Genomic DNA, 18,677 nt, shown 5'->3' with positions numbered 1-18,677 from the left:
AGACTTGACGCAGGTCCTGACTCAGAGACAGGTCCTAACTCTGAGACAGGTCCTAACTCTGAGACAGGTCCTTACTCTGAGACAGGTCCTTACTCTGAGACAGGTCCTGACTCGGAGACAGGTCCTGACTCGGAGACAGGTCCTAACTCTGAGACAGGTCCTGACTTGGAGACAGGTCCTGACTCTGAGACAGGTCCTGACTCAGAGACGGGTCCTGACTCAGAGACAGGTCCTGACTCAGAGACAGGTCTTGACTCAGAGATGGGTCCTGACTCAGAGACGGGTCCTGACTCAGTGACAGGTCCTAACTCTGAGGCAGGTCCCGTCTCAGAGGTCTGTTCTGACTCTGAGGCAGGTCCTGACTCAGAGACAGGTCCTGACTCAGAGAAGGGTCCTGACTCAGAGAAGGGTCCTGACTCGGTGACAGGTCCTAACTCGGAGACAGGTCCTGACTCGGAGGCAGATCCTAATTCTGAGACAGATCCTGACTCTGAGACAGATCCTGACTCAGACATCTGTCCAGACTTGACGCAGGTCCTGACTCAGAGACAGGTCCTAACTCTGAGACAGGTCCTAACTCTGAGACAGGTCCTGACTCGGAGACAGATCCTGACTCTGAGACAGATCCTGACTCAGACATCTGTCCAGACTTGAGGCAGGTCCTGACTCAGAGACAGGTCCTAACTCTGAGACAGGTCCTTACTCTGAGACAGGTCCTTACTCTGAGACAGGTCCTGACTCGGAGACAGGTCCTGACTCGGAGACAGGTCCTAACTCTGAGACAGGTCCTGACTCTGAGACAGGTCCTGACTCAGAGACGGGTCCTGACTCAGAGACAGGTCCTGACTCAGAGACAGGTCTTGACTCAGAGACGGGTCCTGACTCAGAGACGGGTCCTGACTCAGAGACAGGTCCTGACTCGGAGACAGGTCTTGACTCGGAGATCTGTCCAGACACGAGGTAGGTCCTGACTCTGAGGCAGGTCCCGTCTCAGAGGTCTGTTCTGACTCTGAGGCAGGTCCTGACTCGGAGAAGGGTCCTGACTCGGTGACAGGTCCTAACTCGGTGACAGGTCCTGACTCGGAGAAGGGTCCTGACTCGGTGACAGGTCCTAACTCGGTGACAGGTCCTAACTCGGTGACAGGTCCTTACTCGGTGACAGGTCCTAACTCTGAGGCAGGTCCTGTCACAGAGGTTTGTTCTGACTCTGAGGCAGGTCCCGTCTCAGAGACAGGTCCTGACTCTGTGACAGGTCCTAACTCGGCGACAGGTCCTGACTCTGACACAGGTCCCGTCTCAGAGGTCTGTTCTGACTCTGAGGCAGGTCCTGACTCTGAGGCAGGTCCCGTTGCAGAGGTTTTTTCTGACTCGGAGGCAGGTCCTGATGCAGAGACAGGTTCTAACTCTGAGACAGGGCCTGACTCTGAGGCCAGTCCTGACTTTGAGACGGGACCTAACTCTGATGCAGGTCCTGACTCGGAGACAGGCCTTGACTCGTCCGAGTCAGTACCGACCTCTGAGTCGACCAAATTTAGAGGCCCAGCTAAGCGTGGACTAAACACAACGTTTGGTCCACTCTTGGTGGGTTCTTGCCTCTCTTCTTCATCTGAATCGTCTCCACCACACGCAGCCTTTTTGATGAGCCCCCATGCCTTCTGAAGAAAGGTGTCTCGAAGATTGATTTTCCGCGGTCGTGCCAGGGTTCTTCTGAACATAGGCGTAGGAAGCGGGGGGGACGGGGGGGACATGTCCCCCCCAATATTGGAGAGAGTCACATTCGTCCCCCCCAATAATTTCACCGCTGTTGCGAAGAATTTTAAAATCTTCCACTCGCGTGCTTTTATTTTGAAGGCGCACAACAGCGCATTCAGCGGAGCGCTTCCTGCCCCTCCCCCCTCTGAACGGCTCAGAGTAAAGGCAGCAGCAGACGAGTCAGAAACTCCGTTTGAATGAGGTAAACTGTCTGTCAGGAATGTTGCCATGAATATCGCTCGTTTATAACATCTTGTTGTCAGTTTACTTTCATATATAGTACTAAATCTTTTAGGTTAAGCCGTTTTAATTCTGGGATAGTCACATGTCCAAAATTTTACTGCTAACTTTGTTTAAAAGTTAGCTAGTCTAGTCACAATGATTTAGAATGAGACTGAAACAGCAGCGAAATTTTTATTATTTAAAGTGAGCAACATCTGATCACTCGACCACTTAACATGTATTTATATATTATATTATATTATATTATTTAGATATTTAGGAGAACAGCAGTGCTAGAATGATGTTGAAGAAAGGTGAAGAAGCTCTGGTGAGATCTTCATTTAGTTTACTGAAATATGTATTAACTGTTTTTAATTTTTAAATAAGCTAAACTGTTTTATTATGAGAGGAGCCGGTCAGGGAAGACATAAGAGAGCCAGGTGGAGTTTCAGTGTAAAGATATAAAAATTTATATTAATTAATTACATTAAAAATTATATTAATTAATTATATTAATTATATTAAAAATTATATTAATTACAGGAGACAATAAAAAAGGAGAGGTTTAAAAATAAATTTGTGAAAATTTTTGCTACACAGTAAATAGAGTTGAGATGTATAATAATGTATACATCTGAAAATTAAGTTGTTTAAATTCTCATTCTGTATGATAAAAACATACTTTTTATATTTAGTTCACATTCTGACACTGTACATTACCAAAGTGTCTGTTGTAAATCCATGAATCCATGCAGGAACATCAGGCTGCAGAGAGTCAGAGGGAGGCAGAGACAGAAACACATATCTGTAGATATTTTAGTTAAATGTTTGCGGCTGAAAATGACAGGGAAAAAAAACATTTAGTCTTTTTGCTTCAGTGTTTTTCATGGATCTTTGGTAAGTTACTGAATGCAGTGCTGGAAAGTGAGACTGAGTTAACAGTGAGGAGCTAAGGTGTCTGTTAGACTTGAAAAGTATAATTTTTATTTATTTTGTAGATCAAACTGTTGCACTGATGTAGAGAGTTGTTAAAGAAGAACAAAACTTGTTTAGATTTTATTTTTGTTGGTCAAATTGCTGTATTGAGTTTAAAACTGCCGAGTCCTATTTTATGAGCTGTTTTCTACTTTGGTTTTAGAAAGAGGTAGAACCAGTTCAATTACCAGTCAATTTATATCAATGCATTTTGACCAATAATCAAATGTCTTTTGACCAATAAAATATATCAGAATCTGGTAGCCTGTCTGTGCTACCAGAGTATTTAGCTTGCTAGTTGTGAGGCAAATGCTAAAGTGAGTGTTCATCCTGGAATGACGGTCATTATACTGCATAACTTTAATCTGATTATTGGATTGTAAATAGTGACATGTTAGAATACAAGGGTCAGATTAGAGTAACGCGTTACTGATGTGTTGATGGCATCAGGCACGTGCAGAGGGAGGGGCTGGGGGGGGCTTGAGCACCTGCCCCTTTTGCTCCTTGCCCCCAAGTGCCCTTTTGGTCAAACTTTTTTTTTATTTTTTGGTCTTATTTTCTAAGCCCTCTTCTGACACATAACGTACTAAAATTATTTGTTGTTTACATTTTTAATAGTGTAATTCTGTAAAGACAAAATATGTCTGGTGGTTTAGCTCTGATTTACATGTCCTGCTAAATTGCGGGTTTGAATATGGCAATACTTTCTTATAACAAAATAGACCTGCAGAAAGAAATTACTAATAAAATATCTTACATATGCATAGCTGTATGCTCTATCTAGAGATTTTCCTTAGCTTTGATTGTATATCTCACAATTTTGTAAATTATCATTGTTTTTTAAACTCTGAAAGCTGAGAGGCTGTTAATATTCTGTCCTAGAATGCGGTGAGATGTGCCCTTTTTTTTTGAGCACCTGCCCCTTTAGTGGTCCCTGCACGGCCCTGGATGGCATAATTGTTTGACAATTCTGCTCAAGCTATTTACTGATCTGTCAGGTTTCCGATATGCGTCCCCCCCAATGACAGACTCGTTCCTACGCCCTTGCTTCTGAAGCACTCTACAACCTTGTAAATCACAATTGGGTTGTCGCTTTTGATCATCTTGAAGAGCAGTTCTCTAACCACATCTTCATTGCCCCAGAGAAGTTGTAAGATATCTCGGCAGAGTTTTTTCTCCATTTTCTCAAAAAACACAAAATCGATGTCTTTGACTTCTTTCCAGATTTTTGGAGCAAGCTTTCTCTGGACCGGTTCAGTGTGCTTCATTTTGTAAGCCCCATAGCTAGATCTGTTACTGGACTTGTAAATCAATCTCCAAAGGATCTTTTCCACCATAACTCTCCTTTCATCCTCTGTTCCACGCCTGAAGCCCATCCTGTTTGCGTCCCTCAAAAATTGTTCAGGGTCCATGGTTGCCTGAGTATAATCCTCACTCAGGCAGTTTTCATCTGCGTACAAGTCCTCAGTAGGAAACAAAGTCTTTCGGATCTTTCTCTTTGTAGACGTTAACATCTTCTTTGGATGAACAGGATTCTCCAGGTGCTTTTTGAATTTTTCCACAATAACTTCGTGTCCTTCTGGGTAATCGAGCAGTGCGATTAAATGCAGTCCACTGGCAAAGTGGAATGCATCTCTCGCAATACTCTGGAAAATCCTTTCACCGAGCTCTTCTGACACCTTCGAGAGTATGTCCACATTTATATCTCCAATTTTTCTTAAAAGCAAGGTCAAAATTTTCCTATGTTGTTCTTCAAAGGTTTGTCGGACAAGATGCAGAGTTGGTCCATCTGCAGCCTTTTCAATTACTTCCCACAGAAGTTCGCTGAGAAAGTCTCTTTTTTTGTAATTTGGACTTCTTTGACCAGGATGGACTTTGTTTGACAATGTTTTCTTCACTTTCGTCCAAAAAGAGACCTCAGGCCTCACATCAATTTCCCTCTGTGGGCTTTCGTCAGTCATCTTTATTGTGCTGAGCTAAAACGTCCAAATGAATCTTGTGTGGACTGATTTGTGGTAACTGATCAGAGAATTAACTGATCAGTTGGTTATGTCATGGACTCTATGACATCATAAAGTCATCCTCAGAAGGGCCTCATGACACAGACATCATTTGAAGTCATGCTGATGACAATTGTCAGAAGCATGGCAACTGTTGCTAAGGGTAAAAAATGTCAGGAAAATTAGTTTTTATTCATTAATTTTTTTCCTGGGAAACCAAAACAACTTAACAGGTGTAAGACATTTCTTTTTATTAGATTTGGTGTTAAACAACCTCTTACACTATCATCGCTGTCATTTGAAGATTTTCTAATTTCTTAAAATGAACCCATTGTTGAACTAAGATCCAAAAATTCAGTCATTGTATATAAAGGCAAGGCAGCATTTTATGATTTGGACCAAAGATGTCGTCCATTGTTAAAGTTATTCAGTGCACAGTCACAGTGACACACAGGCTCATGCAGACATATGGGGAGAAAACGGTTGTAGTGACATTTCTCCAGTAAAAATGTCATCTGCAGAGGGGGTCTGCTCCCTGCTGAAATACTATTTCCACACATGCACACTCCCACTCTGGCCTGCATGCTCACAAATTCATAGGATTACAATGAACATGGAGAAGTGTCAAGGAAGCGGCAAAGCTCCCGCTGGACCTGTGAGCGATACATCCGACAGAATACATGAAACTTGTCTGAGGCTGTAATGGCGGGTTAGTGTTGTCCCTCATGGAAATACTGCAGAAAACAGATTGAGACGTTTCACATGAAGCCGGGGGAAACCAGCCTGCACAGGTCTGAACCCGGAATCCCTCTGAATCTATGAGACTTTTGTATCTAAAAGACACCTCTTGTAATGCCTCTGCATATTGCTGTAAGCTCCACCTTAATTTAATCCAATTAGCCAGTTGGGAGTCTTTCATTCAGACCAATGACTGCAGGAGGAGAGCTGAGAAAATTAAGCTGTGTATGGATTACCACTCTGGAAGCCATCTGTAATTTATATACATTTACAGCCGAGATTTTTATTTATTTTTTTTATAACTAATTCTGAGAAAAGCCATGCATTGTATGCAAAACAAGTCAGGGAAGTAAATGCGACAATATTACAGTTTTGAGAACAGATTGTGAAGCGAGTAGAGATTAGGAGTCAAATGCATCACTGATAGAGAACATTTACCTACATTTACATAATCTATGAAGAAAATCAATGTAAACCAGATGTTTCCCATCAAGACATTTTAAATGTAAGGAAGTCAGTAAGTAAATGTCAAATCTCATGTTTGTGTACATTACTCAAGTAAAGGAATTCATTTGCAAGGTTTTTAAGATAAGATTATTTAAAATAATTTTAACCTAAATCAATCTGGACCTAAATATCATTAGTAATTATTTATAAGCCATCAGTGAGAGCCAGGTTTAGGAAATTATATTTTCTTAAAAATAATGCGTTAATTATATTTTTGCTACATGAAACATCGCTATGCTGTCATTAAACCTTGCAGCCCCATCCCACACGCACCTGGGTGTGAAACATAAGAGCATGTCACAGTTTCGCCGCAGGGTTCACATCTCCTCCTCTAAGCTGTCACTTCATTTGCAGGTCTCCGTCACACCTGATGTTCATACTGTTCATACTGTTCAGCTCACCTGCAGGAGGACGAGCAACACGCTAGGAGACGCTTTGATGCCCAAGAGGAACGGCTTCCTTTTGTCTTTTGTTCTCCTCTAAACCGATCTGCTCCTCATCTCCTAAGTCTAAACGAAGCATAAATCTCATCTCTCCCTCCTTCTTCTCTACTCTTTATCCCAGAGCTTTATCCCTCGTTCAATCTCACCAGCCTGCGTTTTGCACACATGCACACTCACAGATTGCGACTTGACCTTGGGGGAAAGTGATACTATGACAGATAATCAATTTTTAATAGCAGCTACGATTCCTCTCAAGTCACAAGCTGTGTGACTGTGTCACGACTGAGCAAGTGTAAGCGCATTTAGCACAGGCACGCATGTTACCGAGCATCTGTGTGCCTTGTATCTAAATGATTGAGCGAGTCTGTTATGACAGTCCAGTCCAGCAGCCACTTTGTTCCACCTCATCGCTAAAATATTAATGCTTTCAGTGCTGGCAGTCCTGGAGGACGTAACCAACACACACACAAACACACGCAAGCATGCACGCAAGCACGCACGCACGCACACACACACACACGCACACACACACACACACACACACCATCTTTTATAGGTTTTATCTTGTATTTTATGGCTCTGTGGGGCTCTATAAATCAAATAGATGGGGCTTGAATTTGAAAATAGACTAGAGTGAGAGGGCCACGTGATTTCCTCATTCAGCAGCATCACTTTACCTTTAACTGATCAGATGGTTTGCATGCTGGAGAAACTGCTTCATATTCAAATATTAATGACCTACATTTATTCTGTTATCCATTATATTCAGCCAGTCTGATCATCCTAAATCAGTGTTTCTCAATCCTGGTCCAAGGATTCACTGCCCTGCATATTTCAGATGCATCTCTGCTCCAGCACACCTGAATAAATTGCTAGCATTAGCTTCTCCAAACCACCAAGTGCTGGAGACGCCTGTTAAAGCTGCAGTATGCGACTTTTATTATACACGGCTCTGGAAAATATCAAGAGCCCACTGCACTGAACCCCATTGAAAACTTCATGATTATTCCTCTAAATATTAATTTCTGAACTCTTCCTGAGTTAAAACATCAGAATTGTTATTTCTAAATGAATATGAACTTGTTTTATTTGTATTATTGGAGGTCTGAAAGCTCTGCATCTTTTGGGTTATTTATGTTCTACTACAATCATATATTAAAAAACTTCTAATATAATTATTTAAAAGGATTTAATGGAAATGGCGGTAACTTTAGAGGCAACGATGGAAATAGGATTTATGTATTTTTTATTAGAGGATTCCCCCACAGCCCCATCTGTATACCCAGTGTGAAATTCTGTCCCAATAATCAAATATTTATACTTTTAACACTTTTTAAAAATGACACACATTGTCCTCATCTTATTTTCTTATTGTCTAGTTACACACAAACCTTAAATCTACTTTTTGAATTCATCTGAGGGCTTCCAGCATAAATCCTATGGTATAGTGAGCTAATCTGGAATAAATACTCCAGCTAAAATTAGCTTTGCTCTCAATCAGGAACTTTTTCCCCCCTTGTGGTGTTTGCATCCATCTTAATGCACATGTTTGCACAAATGTGTCTGGGTTTCTGCAGACTTTGGGAACCAATTAGAGCTCGATTTCAGCCTCCTATTGATTTTCCAGCCAATAGCAATGAAGCGCTGTAGCGGTGGACTATTGAACCCACTTCCCCCGCTCAGGGCGAGCTGTTGCCGTTTAGCAGAGTTCCTCGCTTTAAATTGGCTGAGTGTGGTATCTGAAGTGAAAGAACAGCAGGATCTATATCGAAAGGTGCCTAATTGTGGTGAGATCAGTTTCTCAGGAGGAATCGTCAGAAAGGTGTCTCTGCTCTTTAGCTCAGAACCTCAAGCAGGCGAAGAGAGAGGAAGACATAACTCCTAAATCAAAGCTGCAACATGCAAAGCTCTGCACAGTTCATCATGACGTTTAAAGAAATAAAAATGTTTTCTTAAGTGCAAGGAATAAGCTTTCCTTTGTATAAGAAAGCCCCTTTCCCTGAACAGCTGAATTCATCACAGCACAAAGTCTGAGGAGAAGATGGAGAATATAAAAAGGAATAAAAGCAAAAGCCGGAGAGTCATCTTATTTGTTCAGAGGATAGAAAGGAAATGAGCCTCAGAGAAGGGAGGGAATGAAAAAGGCAGGCACCAAAATGAGGAACGTAATCTCCCTTAAACAGAGGAAGAGGTTTGTTTAAATATATATAATGAAAGCGAAGGTTTGTAAAAGAAGAGAGGAGGACATGGAAGGCTGGAGAGCGAGACACAAGAGAGCTACTGGTCACCTGCTTTCCCTTCTTCATCTTTTGTTCTGAAATAAACCTCACATCTTTTTCCTCTTCCATCTTTTACATCAAACAGGAAAAAGACTCCATTAGCTTTGTGTTTATATTGGCTTTTACCCTCAGCCAGGTGTATTGATTAGAAAAATCCCAACGATCAGAGGAGACTATGGGTGTGAGTTGATCAAACGACAAACATTTCTGATGTTAGATGAAGCCTTGGGTTAAAAAAAGGCTGTTCAAATTAGTGTTCATCCATATGCGGCATAAAATATCTATAATATCAGCATACATAAACATCTCCCTTTAAAAGTTTATAGTGGAGCACATGTAGTTAATTCTACAAATATTTAGTCATTTATTCAGGTAGAGCTCACACTCAGGCCACCTGTCAGGCTAATTCACTCAGGCTCTAACAAGCTTCACGTGGATAAGATTAATTTCATATGCAAGTATTGGCCGATCACCGATCTCCCAAAATCAACCCTTTCATGTATGAATTATGATCCTTTGTCAGGATTCTTTTTCCAGATGTTTCTGATTTTCATAAGGCAAATAAAAATGTTGGGGCGAAGAAAAATGGTCAAAAATAATTTCTAGGATTTTTTTGTAGGTGATCAGTTGTAATTTTCAGTAATATTGGTTTTTAAAGGTTGCATATGTCACAATATTTTTAACCTGCGAGAGCAGAAGAAGGGACTGGATATTCCCGAATTTCTTTTTCATCTGGCGGCCATATTGGATTTAACAAAAACAATGTCTTACACTTGCAGCTGATGGCCAGTAGTTGGCAGTGTATTGTGAGATGCACTAGTGTCCGCTTCAGTGGTCTGTGTGCATTTATAAGATAAAAACCCAGAAGAAACACAAGAAAATGGCTTTTAGACAGCTGTGACCGCTGCGCATGAAAGGGTTAAGGAAATCTGAGCCGATAAATCAGTGCACCAATACTCTGAATGTACGGAAACTGAAAAAAAGGAGATCTAAAATAGTTTCCTGTGGAATTCCTGATTATTTTTTATTGTCAACATAACATTATATGATCAGTCACAATGCAGCGTTGTGTAAAACCCTCTAGATTTCCAGAGGTTTAATGTCTTCTGGAAGAAGGTGGTGGTATTTTCAGTAATTTTGAGAAATTGACTTTGAAAGCCATTATGGCCTCATTTCTGCTTCACTCTACATTCTTTCACCTTCTTAAACATAAAGACCAAATGGGTTTCCGATGCGGAGCGCCTCGTGGACTGCACCTTATTCGGTGTGCGGTGGTAAAATCTTCCCCTCAGGCCGATGGGCTCCTTCACTGGGGTCAGCAGATGGCCTCGCTCTGCTTCCACGTATGTGTATGTGTTTCCCTGCAGTGGTGAGGGTTTGGAGGTATTCCTTTTCTAACTCGTGATCTGGGAGCACGCTGTTGGGTTTTTGATGTCACACAGCTTAACCTTTGTTCAGAAAGCAACCCAGAATGTTTCGCTTTAAAGAATAAACCCATTTTTGAAAAATCTTAGAAGAATTTGAAAACATAAACTGTCTTAACCAAAGATGCTTTGTATAAAAGGGAGAGCGCAAGAAAGTGCTTCATGTTTAACTGCCTTTGTCCTTTTTAGATACGCTGTTGGTAGGACTGACGCAATAAATCAATTAAATTAAAATTAACTCAATTTCCATTTGCATGATTTATTGTTTTTCTCTTTCTACCAAAAACTGGATGATAAAACTGGTGCTTTGGTCTCTACTAGCCCTTTTTTTGACAGTCAGTTTTGTTTATAGAGACTTTATTTTTCGTTTTAGTTTTTAGTATTTATTTAGGATATTTAAAATGTCTTACGGGTCCAGTTTAAATGTTCAATAGAAATTCAAGTCTATTTATTTTTCACAATGTGCTCTTGCATTATTTTGGCATTGTTATATCATAAAGGTTTGATTACAATCCTTTATGAGATTGTGCAGTTTAGTTGTGCTTCTGGTTTTACATGACATTACCCATCAGATTAAATAATCTCAGTCATAGTAGCAGATTATAATACTGTCAAAATAAAAGTAGCAGATTCAATATGAAAGAGAAAAAAGGTGAAGGAAAAGATCAAGGCTGAACTCAAACACTTTTCAAACTTTATGCCATTGTGAACCCAGATGAAAACTTGTTGTTTACATCTTGGGTTGTTTTACTCCCTCCGTTTAGCTGACGCAGCTTTTTGCTCCTGCTGATATCAAAGAAAACAACCACCCAGCTAAAATGTGACTGCTAACAGTTTGAGACTGGAGATGAAGGAAAGGAGGAGAGAGAGAAGGCTAAAACTGGATTCCTGCAAATCAGGCCTTTTGATGTGCAGAAGTGAATGGAGATGAATAGAAAAAAAATAGGAAGGGATTAAGGAGAGGAAGAGATAACTAGAGAGTGACAGGTGAAGGAGGAGAAGAGATCAGGGAAGTGGAGGCACTCAGGGTGAATAAGGGGATGAAAGCAGGAACACAAGCGTGTCGATATCCATGTAGCACTAAAAGCTGAATTTTGTGATTCTTTGTGAGTCATTTCTCAAAGCCAAGGTGAAAATAGATTTTTTCCAACAAAAATCCTTCACAGACATGACAAGAATAACATTTCAGTGCTTAAATGTTAAAAAGAATCTTTTATAAATTGAAAATACAAAGTTGCTTTAAAAGGCATCTTTAAAACCACAACAAACTTTTCCTCAATTTACTGCTGGATGTTTATTTTATGTAATAAACCTGATTTTCTTCTATCTCAGACTTTTGGCAGCTTATTATTAGCTTACCATCAGTTTTCTTTTTACATTTTATTCATTGTTATATAAAAAGAGATTGAGATGAATTTATAGGTGTACATGAGCAAGGAGTTGGTAATTATTCTGATGCTGTATGTCCAGCTGTTATTTAAAATTGTCATTATTATTATCCGTCGATTTTCTTGTCCTGAGTTCGTTTGTAACCATTTTGTCTATTTAATATAATTTATTTGTTGGCTCTTTAGCACAGTATATTGAACAGGAACATGGATATTATAACATGGTTTTAATTACAAGTATGTGATAATTACTGAGTCAGTAAGCAAGGTATTTCATTAAATTAAGATGAGAGGTAGGTTGAATAAACGTTATCTTCTTCCTACCCCTTTTCAGACAGAAAATTATTGGGAAACTAATTATTTTGTTCTTGGTTATGCATGCATATATTTTCTCTGTCCTACTGATCACTTTTCTTGTTTTTCAAACCCTGTTTGAAATAATAATAATAAAAAATCCAATTAACCTAGGTTCAACATCTAGTTAAAGTAACAGGAGTTAAGTAAAATGCCGAACTCCGGTTTAATTTAAATAAACAGAAAAAATGAACTACAGAGGAACATAAACTGGGAGATTACTTAAAGAAAGGGTTGTGAATGTTCGACCAGCAAGAAATGTTTTGCACCGTCCTACTTCCAAACTATGCCTGTAGTTTTAAAAAGTCCAACTGAAGCTATTTTCTGGGGTAAATGTCGAACCTGGTGTTTTGTTTTGGGTCGGTTCTTTCAGTGAAAACGAAAATGGCCCCATTAAACTATTCTGGTTCTTGGAAAAGGAGACGTATCTTAAAATGGCGGCCGGATGTTTTCCATCGAGATTCGTCACAGCAGTGGTTGCTCACATTTAAAAATCAGCAGCATAAAGCGAACCTGCAATCAGAGCATTGATTAAAGTAAATAGACATCAGAAGGACCTAACGTGAGAAATGTCTCAACTTAAAAACTAGGATAAAAACAGTGGTGGAGATTTACTTCAACGGCTAATTCTTCCCAGTTTAGCTATTTAACATTAGCTTTAGGCGTCACTAACATTTCAGCTAACTGGAGAAATGACTTGCTTATAAACCCCAGAAACATCCCGTTTGGCTGACTGCTCTTCATTAACAGGGTTTTAAATGAGCAGCACTTTCATATAATTAACCACCTATAATTAGCAAAAGCAACTTCATATTTTCTTCATATTAGCTTTCTTACTAGATTAGCTTTTTTGCTAACCCGGTTTTGTAGCCTGACATCGTCTCATCTGACACCGCAGGTGTGTGGGTCATTTTTACAGACTGAGCAGATTTACACCCACAAAGAAAGTAAGTCCTCTTAAAAACCAGCCTTACCGTGTATAAAGGCCTCGTTGAACGATTTCTTTCTTTTTGTCATTAAACGGTGAAGGAGATAGAGATAAAAATAAACGCACAAAAACGTAACTAAGAAGTAACTTCTTAGCTAACGATCTCACTAGTTCCACCATCTGTAATTTGCAATAATTTTTAAAGCCATTTGTATAATTATTTTTTAAAAAGTTGTAGCTTAATATTTATAAATTTTAATGATAAAGACAAATAAAAAGTTTATAGAACTCCATGTAACATTATTGAGCTGTGATACTAATAAAATTACACAATGTTTTTAAGTAATTTTTTTACCATTTGGCACCAATAAAAAATGAAAATATACCGTATTTTCCGCACTATAAGGCGCACTGGATTATAAGGCGCACCTTCAATGAATGGCCTATTTTAAAACTTTTTTCATATATAAGGCGCACCGCATTATAAGGCGCATAAAATAGACATTACAGTAGAGGCTGGAGTTACGTTATGCATCCACTAGATGGAGCTCCACTAAATGGAATGTCAACAAAACAGTCCGACTCCGGTCGGCGAGGAGAGCCTTCCGCGACTGGGCCGGGGTGTGGCCGGATGATGGTCACCCTTCTCTGTTCGCGCACAGCATGTTCATGGAGAACGTGGTGCTAAATGACCTGCAGACGACCTGATTATAGACGGTCGGTAGGTAGATAGGTCAGTCAAACTTTATTAACAAACCAGCGTTCTGACAACTATCCCAGCATGCACCGCGCGCTTCTTCTTCTTCTACGGGCGAAAATGAAGTCGGCGGCTGCTTACCGTAGATACTAGACCTGTTGTGGCTCAATATCGGTCCATATATAAGGCGCACCGGATTATAAGGCGCGCTGTCGACTTTTGAGGAAGTTGAAGGTTTTTAGGTGCGCCTTATAGTGCGGAAAATACGGTACTTATTTTATGTCATGGTAATGCTCTTGAATTTACTTTTAGCCAACCCTGTGTTAATAGCTCTGATCGTTTTGTTCTCAGGTGAAGGTGATGGTCAGAGTTTGCCCAACGTCTCAGTCTGATGCTGCAGAGTCCAGTTCCTTCTTGAAAGTGGATCCCAGAAAGAAACAGATCACCATCATGGACCCGTCGGCCAACCAGACACCGAATGCTGCCTCCCAGAAAAGAGCAGGAGTCAATCATGCCCCACCAAAGATGTTCACCTTTGATGCTGCATTTCCTCCAGATGCATCACAGGTGAGAATTTTGGTGTGAAAAAATACAGCAAATGCCAGTTTTCTTCATAAAAACGTCAAATTATTTGGAATGTGATTATTCTTTAAATCACCACTGGAAGCCAAACTTGTGTCTTTATTTGAAATTCAACATTTAATTTACATAAACCACCTCCTTATACTTTCACTCTTAGCTTTTCTTAGTTATGAGTTAAACTACAAGCTGGGGAGATAAGTACAACAAATCAATAAATCAAGTTTATTTGCAGAGCACATTTCAGCAACAAGGCAGTTCAAAGTGTTTTACATCATAAAAATGCAGGCGCCGTCATTACACATCAGAACGTCGTTTCATTTATAATGTTTTAAATCTAGTTCAAAACTTTAAATCTAGTTTCAGTCTAGATTTAAAAGTGTTTTGACTTTGTTCCAAATTTGTGGTGCATAGAAACTTGAAGACTGTTGATCATTACAAATGCATATTTGTAATTAAAAACTAAAAAAACTCTGAAAACATGACGTCCTCCTCCTTCCACCTCAAATGTGAAAACATGAAAATGTTCAAGTAGTGAATATTTTCCACAGAAACAAATATGGCTTCCCAAGTCGCTAAAATAAAAAAAGCAAAAAGGAGTACATTGATCAGAAAATGAGTGATGAGTTTGGCGTAAAGGTGAACAGACTCAGAATTTGAATGTGGCCATCTCAGTGTATAATCTTTGCTTTGTGTTTTTCCTCATCATCTCTCCGTCGTCGCCTGTTGCCAGGCGGAGGTGTGTGCAGGAACGGTGGCTGAGGTCATCCAGTCGGTGGTGAACGGAGCCGACGGCTGCATCTTCTGCTTCGGACACTCCAAACTGGGTAACAGCCTCTTGAACACAACTTCCCCGGCTACAGAGCATATGTGGTTTATGAGTCATCCCTCGTATGTGTGCCTGACTGTCAGTGTGTCAGTCCTTCACTTGGCGACTCTCCCTCGTCTCTCAGAGACAGAAGAGGATTAGTGTCTGCTCCGGCTGAAAGCTTCCTCAGTCTGTTTTCCTGTCTTCGTCTTTTGCTCCCTAATCCTCCTGAAGCTGATTTTTTAGAGAAGTCGACTTAGAAAGGGTCAGGACCCTTCACTGCACACTGCAACGCAATCTGAACCCAAACATGTGCAGCGTTAACAAAGGCCAGGCAGCTCAGACACATGTTTAACTTCGGGTCAGACCCAGTTGTGTTTATCCCCGAGCTGCATTATTGGTCATGTTCTGTGGTCTGAATACATCCAGCTGAAGTTTCCACCAAGTCTCTTTAAGATATGGAACTGAAGATAATGGGTGAGAATTAAAATGTGTCGGTTCAGCGAGTAACATGTAGCCGAGGCCCTGAGGGAGACTCCCAACTTGTACTCAAAATCACAATTTGGATTAAATTAACTAGATCATTTTTATTTCTTTGTTTGACATGTACAGCTCTGGAAATAATGAAGAGCCCACTGCACTGAACCCGACAGAAAACCTCCTGGTTATTCCACCAAATATTGATCACTTAACTAAAGTTAAAACATTATTGTTGTTTCTAAATTAACATGACATAGCATTATTTGAGGTCTGAAAGCCCTGCGTCTTTTATGTTCTTATTTTAACCATTTCTCATTTTCTGCAAATAAAAACTAAATTTCTGCTTTGAATTTCAGACATGTTGTCAGTGGTTCATAGAATAAAAGAACAAAGTTAATTTTACTCAAACATAAACCTATAAAGAGTAAAATCAGTTTAATCAAAATTTAATTAATTAATCGCTAAAATTTCTCATTAGAAATTAAATATATAGAAACTGTTTTTCTACTTTTTCAATATTCCCAACATTAATTTCACTCAGTGCAACTGGAAAAATAGCTTTACCTTAATGTTTAATTTTATGTTTTTGGTGCTGATTAGCACCTCAAATGTCTTTGAATTAAAGTGGCATTTAAAAATAAATTAAAATCTTTGTCTACAGACATGCAGGTTGGGTGAACTGGTGACTCAAAACTCTTTGGGAGTGCATTTATCCACGCTTAGCTGCACACACGCAGGCAGAGACGAGCTATAGCAACCTTAAGCTAAATGTGGGTGAGCATATAAAATGAATGAGTGGGTGAGCCAGATGTGCACACAATAATTAGAGCCTCCTAAAACAAAATAAGTCACCACTGTGCTCGTCTAGACAGGTGTTTGTATTCCACAACTTCCATCAAACTTTGAAACAGAAAAATAAAGACAGAATTAATGGTAAAAGCTACTCTGCCTGTAATGAACGACTACATCTGGAACTAATGTTCCCTCTAATTGCTTGAGCATGGCCGTGTAAATGACACTGCAGGCGCTTTTATAAGCTTGGAGAAACAAACGTTTGTTGATGGATTTCTGAATGGATTCCTGCGTTCTGTCGCTGCCGTGACCAGGAACGGTTTCAGCTTAAAGAGCCGCAGCAGCAGCAGCTCACCCCGGGCCATGAATCTTAATGGGGACGCCGCGTTATAATGACATTACCTTTTTGCTAATTAAAATGGGGAAAGTAGCACAAAGAGTGTTTATCTTCAGCCTGGAAGCCCTGGGCTGTGGATTTATGAGGGGTCAAATCTCAGCACAACAAGCAGGTTCGCATTGAAAAAAGCCAAATATACCGAAATTAAAAACTGCTACATTTGTATAATTTTGATACAAGCCAAATATTATAGCTTTTGTCAGCATTGTTACTAAAAGCCTAAGAGTGATTAAGCTTTTCCACACTTTGTCACACTGCAGTCACAAATGTAAGATTTATTTTAGTGAAATTTTATGTAATAGACATTGTACAAAAGGCTGAAGAAAATAATTATCTGAAAATGTAGGTAAGGCAGGTAATTTTATTTATGTAGCACATTTTCAGCAACAAGGCAGTTCAAAGTGTTTTATATGAATTAGAAGGAAATACAAACAAAACCAAAGAAAGACAAAATGTTAGAGATGTATAAAACTAAATGTTGGTTTTGGGTTGACATTTAGCTTTATAAACTTCTATAAAGCTAAATGTTGGTTCTCCATGTTTGTTCTGGGTTGCTAAGTAACAAACCAACAGGAGTTTCTAGGTGTTGCTCCGATATTAAAAGTATAAAGCTAAATGTTGGTTGGTTCTCCATGCTTCATTATAAAACTAAATGTTGGTTCCAGTTGTTCTGGGTTGCTAAGTAGATGGTACTGTTTAAGGCTATGTTCACATTGCAGACTGAAGTGACCCGATTCTGATTTTGTTTGCCATAATGCGACCTGTATCCGATCTTTTCATGACAGTCTGAACAACACAGGTCGGATTCTTTTCGAATGTGACCAAGACCACTTGGATATCCGTTATCTATCCGATTCAAATGTGACCTAATGGCCAGGTCGCATTCATCTACCTGAACACCACTGATACTCGACAAACGTCCCTATTCTCTGTCCTGATACTCGCAAGCACGAAGATAAACAGCAACCATGGTGGACGTTAATGAGGATTAAGTTGTTATTGTGCTGGTTCCGGTTGGACAACTTCAACATCGTAAGCTAAGCTCCACCGTAAGCAAGTTTATTTCCACAAACACTGAGAACTTCTTCTTTTATGGCGTTTGGCTATGACGCTGATGTTATTGCGCCCTCTACTGCACATGCGGGACACTTTCAGGTCGTTTGCCGTTCACACTGGAGATCACGTACAGGCCGCATTTATTTGGAAGTGTGAACAGCAAAACAATTTGATTTGACCAAAACTCTGAATTGGGGCACGTCAGGCTGCAGTGTGAATGCAGCCGTAGTTTGTTCTAGATTTGTAACCTATAAAGCTAAAGTGTAGCAAGCAGCTACTTTTTTGTCTTTTAGGTCTCTTCCAGCTTTGTTCATCTTGAAAATCACAACTTCTCCATTTTTTATTGGCATAGTCAGGTTGAATGGAAACTTTTAAGACCTGCCAAAGGTGTGAGCTTTAACTAGGACATGAATAGGCTTCGATCTAAAACTATTTTGCGGTACCTGGTTGAAGGTTTTGGATTATTGCACTGAATACTCCATACCTTGACACTCAATCCCTGTTTATTTTAACCTCGTTCAGACAGTGACAGCATCTGTTATTTTGGTTTGATGCGACCAATTACGAGGCATCCGCACCACTATAAAAAAATAAACTCAGTTCACTCACTGTTTTACAGTCTGCAGCGTAACGTTCCTGTGCAGCCGGCTGAAGCAGTCAGCCACAGAACCAGGACTTGACAGTCTGCAGCAGCGAGAACAAAGGAAATGGCTGTGATATACCAACACTCACATTCTGTCACATAAAGTCAGGCCTGAAAGGAAGAGAGACACACAGAGACGTAATGGCTGTTAAACAGACAAACTGTGATGAAGGAAATCCATCAAATCAACTGGGAAATCAAATTAGTCAAAGTTA

General features: G+C 40.0%; 1 protein-coding gene across 1 annotated transcript in view; it reads left to right on the top strand.

The window, feature by feature from the left end:
- Window positions 1-10,136: 10,136 nt before the first annotated feature.
- Window positions 10,137-18,677, top strand: part of kif26ba (kinesin family member 26Ba) — a 41,139-nt gene continuing 32,598 nt past the window's right edge. The window contains exons 1-3 of the mRNA XM_015010421.2: window positions 10,137-10,259; window positions 14,059-14,274; window positions 15,020-15,113. Of these exons, the coding sequence (XP_014865907.2) occupies window positions 10,137-10,259; window positions 14,059-14,274; window positions 15,020-15,113 (433 nt within the window). The remainder of the gene's footprint in view (window positions 10,260-14,058; window positions 14,275-15,019; window positions 15,114-18,677) is intronic.

The sequence above is a fragment of the Poecilia mexicana genome, unplaced genomic scaffold, assembly GCF_051168715.1.
Source record: "Poecilia mexicana isolate PSO_F unplaced genomic scaffold, ASM5116871v1 scaffold_3, whole genome shotgun sequence".
Taxonomy (NCBI): Eukaryota; Metazoa; Chordata; class Actinopteri; order Cyprinodontiformes; family Poeciliidae; genus Poecilia; species Poecilia mexicana.
The sequence above is the reverse complement of the archived record's forward strand: the minus strand, read 5'-3'. Positions and strand labels throughout refer to the sequence as shown.